Source organism: Macrobrachium rosenbergii, chromosome 36, assembly GCF_040412425.1.
Source record: "Macrobrachium rosenbergii isolate ZJJX-2024 chromosome 36, ASM4041242v1, whole genome shotgun sequence".
Taxonomy (NCBI): Eukaryota; Metazoa; Arthropoda; class Malacostraca; order Decapoda; family Palaemonidae; genus Macrobrachium; species Macrobrachium rosenbergii.
The window spans coordinates 9,715,418-9,720,417 of record NC_089776.1 but is presented as its reverse complement, the minus strand read 5'-3'; the positions used below and the strand labels follow the sequence as shown (position 1 = coordinate 9,720,417).

Here is a 5,000-nt window from a genome sequence, read left to right as displayed (position 1 = left end):
ATGGGAAAGCATTGTATAACGGCCAATATGCGCGGGATAACGGGAAAGGAAGAACCCATAATATCTTATTCTGTGGGACATGTCATCGTCTTCGCCTCCCCACCCCCAGAAACTATTGCTGAAACCATTGACTTGCTTGAACTGGTCTACAGTCAGTGCACTCACCCCGCCAAAAATGTTTTCGTAAGGCAGTCTGGAAGAGAAACGAAAATGCTATCGTAAGGTAATCTGGAAGCGATACGAAAATGCTATCGTAAGGTAATGGAAACGGAAATGCTATAGTGAGGTAATCTGGAAGAAGAATGAAAATGTTATCGTAAGGTAATCTGGAAGGGGAATGGAAATGCTATAGTGATGTAATCTGGAAGAAGAATGAAAATGCTATCGTAAGGTAATCTGGAAGGGAAACGAAAATGCTATCGTAAGGTAATGGAAACGAAAATGCTATAGTGAGGTAATCTGGAAGAAGAATGAAAATGCTATTGTAAGGTAATCTGGAAGGGGGACGAAAATGCTATAGTGAGGTAATCTGGAAGAAGAATGAAAATGCTATCGTAAGGTAATCTGGAAGGGAAACGAAAATGCTATCGTAAGGTAATTTGGAAGGGAAACGAAAATTCTATCGTGATGTAATCTGGAAGAAGAATGAAAATGCTATCGTAAGGTAATCTGGAAGGGAAACGAAAATTCTATCGTGATGTAATCTGGAAGAAGAATGAAAATGCTATCGTAAGGTAATCTGGAAGGGAAACGAAAGTTCTATCGTGATGTAATATGGAATAAGAATGAAAATGTTATCGTAAGGTAATCTGGAAGGGAAACGAAAATTCTATCATGAGGTAATAAAAAAAAGCTATCGTAAGGTAATCTAGAGGGAGAAAAGAATGTTATCGTAAGGAAATCTAGGAGGCGAAAAATGGTATCATAAGGTAATCTGTGGGGTAAAAATTACTAAAGGTAAGCTGGAGAAAAGGGGGTTATCGTAAGGTAATTTGAAAAGATGAAAATACTATTGCAAGGTTATGTTGGGGGGCGGAGGGGGGAGGTGCCATTGTAACTCAATCTGGAAAGGGAAAAATGCTATTGTAGGGTAATAAAAAAAAATGCTGTCGTAAGGTAATAAAAAAAAACGGAATGCTATCGTAAGGAAACCTGGGAGGCGAAAAAATGCTATCATAAGGTAATCTGGAAGAGCGGGGGGAGTTGGAGAGAAGCTGTCTTAAGGCAACCTGGGAAAGAAAACAATGCTATTGTATGGTAATTAGGAAGGGGGGGGGGGTTATTTTAAGGTAATCTAGAAAGAAAAAACGCTATCGTAAAATAATCTGGAAGAGGGGAAAAGGTTATTGTAAATGCTATCGTAGGGTAATCTGGAAGGTGAAAAAATGCTACCGTAAGGTAATCTGTAAGTGAGGCAAAACACAAATTTAAGTAAAATCTCTCTGTCGACTACGCAGCTATTATTCTATCACCTATTGTGGATTAAAAAAAAAATTATCACCAACTTTCTAGAAAACTCAAATTTTTGGACTGAATCTCCACTAAAACACAGTGGAAAAGGAATGATAATGTAGAATTACATTTGAATTTTCTGGAAATGAATATGCAAAGGGCGTGAGTAGGTCCTAGACTGAATTCTAGAGTCACAATGTAATGGACATACTGTAAGTTAGAAAACTGCATAGAACGAATGCACTGTATGACTTTCCATAGATGATTATTAATGCAAATGATCTGCCATTGTCAGTGCTGTTCATATCTTCATAAGTTGTGACCATGAAAATGGCCAGCCTTTGTAGAAATCTTCAGAATAAGCTGTCGAGTCAAAGATGACTAATCTGTGATAATTTTTAGGCTAGTGGCACTAATTGATTCAGTGGTAAACATATAATGATTCAGTGGTAAACATATAATGATTCAGTGGTAAACATAACGATTCAGTGGTAAACATATAATGATTAGGGTGGTAAACACAATGATTCAGTGGTAAAAATATAATGATTCAGTGGTAAAAATATAATGATTCAGTGGTAAACATATAATGATTCAGTGGTAAACATAAAATGATTCAGTGGTAAACATATAATGATTCAGTGGTAAACTTATAATGATTCAGTGATAAACATATAATGATTGAGTGGTAAACATATAATGATTCAGTGGTAAACATATAATGGTTAGGGTGGTAAACATAAAATGATTCAGTAGTAAACATATAATGATTCAGTGGTAAACATATAATGAGTCAGTGGTAAACATAATGATTCAGTGGTAAACATAAAATGAGTCAGTGATAAACATATAATGAGTCAGTGATAAACATATAATGATTCAGTGGTAAACATATAATGATTCAGTGGTAAACATATTATAACGATTCAGTGGTAAACACATAACGCCTTACATTTCACCAGACATTTTCAAAACAAAAGGTGATTATTCCCGTTACACTTTTCCTCTTGCAAAATTACTCCTCTTGATTGCTTGCAATGTAAAATGGGCCAGGTGTCTTTCAGATCCGCTGGTAATTTCAACGATGGCGTGAACATTAAGACTGTTTTTGGACATGAAAACTATTTAGATAGTGGTGAAAGTCTTACTTTATCTCCGAACTTTCCAACAGATCTATGGAAGTATGGTATTACTCAATAGACTAAAACATATCTTTGATATAATATAAACCTCGTTCCGCAGCTTGATGTTGAAATACAGTCCCTAATATACAGAATTAGCTCTACTAGTAATCACTTCTTCAGTCTTTAGTCCAATGAAATTTCAGCTGATAGTCAATTGATTATTGCCAAGATCAAATCTAAATTCCAGTTTTCGTTTAGTTGACAGTTGAATATGAGACATAAACACTGAAATGGCTTGAAAATACACATAAACAAATCCTTTTATTCAAACCTACAGTTCCTAAGTTTTGGCCTTCGCGTTCACGCATTTCACTAAGCTGATTTCCATACACCAAAATAGCCTGGAGTTTCTTCTGAAATTGGTTTCCTCTAACACTGTAGAATAGAATAGAAGAAGGGATTTAGGCCAAGGACCAAGAGCTGCTGGGACCTAAGAGGTCATTCAGCGCTGAAACTGAAATTGAAAGTAAGAAGGTTTGAAAGGTGTAAACAGGAGGAAAACCTCTCAGTTGCATTATGAATCAATTATTACGAAAGAGTGGAAAGTAAGATGGAAGAAAGAGAACATGAATGGAGGTACAGTAAAAGGAGTGAAAGGGGTTGTACGGTGTCTAACACAGTACACCATTTCCATTTCACGTCGTACATGAGAGTTTCTTCTTGAAGCAAAAGTATGAACTCGAACACAGCAGTGAAAGAGAAAATAAAATGCTTGCGGACTCACCTGTAATTCAAAGTGTCCACCGCAATAGACATGTGACGCGGTTGCTCTGGACAAGTGTACAGATTTCTGTCATCTTCTGGCAATAAGTCGATGTCGTGGAATATATAACAGTCGTATGGATATTGCTTGAGAGATTCTAAGGCTCCAACATTCATCAACATTGCTCGATTAAATTTTCCGGTTCCTGAAAGACAGCAAAATTATAAGACGTTCGTTGCACATTGTCTTTGGAAAAAAAAGCAATTTTTTTTAGTCAATTACAGAAAAATTAAACTGCTTTTTTGAACACTATCTGCTTTTGATTCTACTGAGCAAAATCAAATCATAAAATTTACTAACAATAAACCATCGTGAAACATTATAAATAGGTGTCATACCCTTGAGTTAGTAACAGAATTATTCTCTGCACAATTTCTAGCATGGAATATTTTGATAACAAGTGTGTTTCAAAATTGGTGACAAATGATTAACTCAAGTATTATAAACAGGTGTCATAGCCTTGAGTTAGTAACAGAATTATTCTTTGCATAATTTCTAGCATGGAATATTTTGATAAGTGTGTTTCAAAATTGGTGACAAATGATTAATTCAGGTTGCTAAATTTTCTTATAACTTGGGACTTGACTAAATATCTGTTATCATTCCATATTATAAGAGCCTGGTAAACTCTGACAATTGCCAAACATTGTACACGAATATCATTCTTCATGCAGACTCCAGTGTATGCAGTATGTCAAATCTGAATATGAAAATTCTTTTCAACACTTAAGTACTTAAATGTTCTACTATTTTGTGTATTTCCTGTTTGCTTTGTAAAAGCTATTCAAAATAAAACACATCTCATCCATTCCTCAGCTAGAAAAAACACCAGCCTCTACTCTTGTATTTTTGCATGAAGTCTCTCACTCAGGAGAAGTTTCTCGACAAAGTTCTTAAAGAAGTTCTGAGGAAGTTAGATAAACCAGTGCACCAAGGAAAATTAATGATTGCCAAAGGTTGTGAGCAAACTCACATAGGTGAGGAGAGCTATTTTTGCCCTTCCTCCTTGTTTAAATTTTATAACTTTATCAATTAGAAGTATTCATTGAGCATAGAAATGTGTGGCCCAAGCTCGACTACCGCAGCTCAGCTTAGCCGCCAAGGTCAGCAGCTATCATGGAGCACCCTCACAATCGCATGGTTGTGAGTCACTGACATCACCTGGGCCATGTGGTCTGGATTGCAGTTTCAAAAGAGGATCAGATCTAGACAAAAATCAGCGTACTCCAGGCATCCTGTGCCTGAGCTGACCTTTACATTGGTGAAAGGTGTTCAGGATGGGCAGCTGGGGCGGTGAACCTTTTGCCTCGGCTTGTACAGACATCTGTATGGGTTCCTTGCTTGCTTGTCGTCATTGTCATGGTCATTCTCTGATTCAAAGATGGTGGGGGCTGTGCATTGAAAGGCTTAGGAGGCCTCCACTTGTCTACCTTTTCAGGAGTTCTGCCATTGGTGTACCAATGGCGCTGGGTAGATTGACCTCTGTGGTGATCTGTCTTTGTTGAGTATTCGTAAGTTGGGATCGGACTCGAGCTCATCCTAGGAAGCCCTTGCCGATGCTCCGCCCAGTGGTTTGTTGAGATCAAGGGCTTGTATGATGG

At 37.1% G+C, this 5,000-nt stretch overlaps 1 protein-coding gene across 1 annotated transcript in view; it reads right to left on the bottom strand.

Moving 5' to 3' along the window:
• LOC136856471 (beta-1,4-N-acetylgalactosaminyltransferase bre-4-like) overlaps positions 1–5,000 on the bottom strand; it is a 16,152-nt gene that overhangs the window by 2,080 nt on the left and 9,072 nt on the right. Inside the window, exons 5-6 of the mRNA XM_067134338.1 lie at positions 3,361–3,544; positions 1–193 (exon numbers count right to left, since the gene is read on the bottom strand). The exon at positions 1–193 is cut by the window's left edge and continues 26 nt beyond it. Of these exons, the coding sequence (XP_066990439.1) occupies positions 1–193; positions 3,361–3,544 (377 nt within the window). The remainder of the gene's footprint in view (positions 194–3,360; positions 3,545–5,000) is intronic.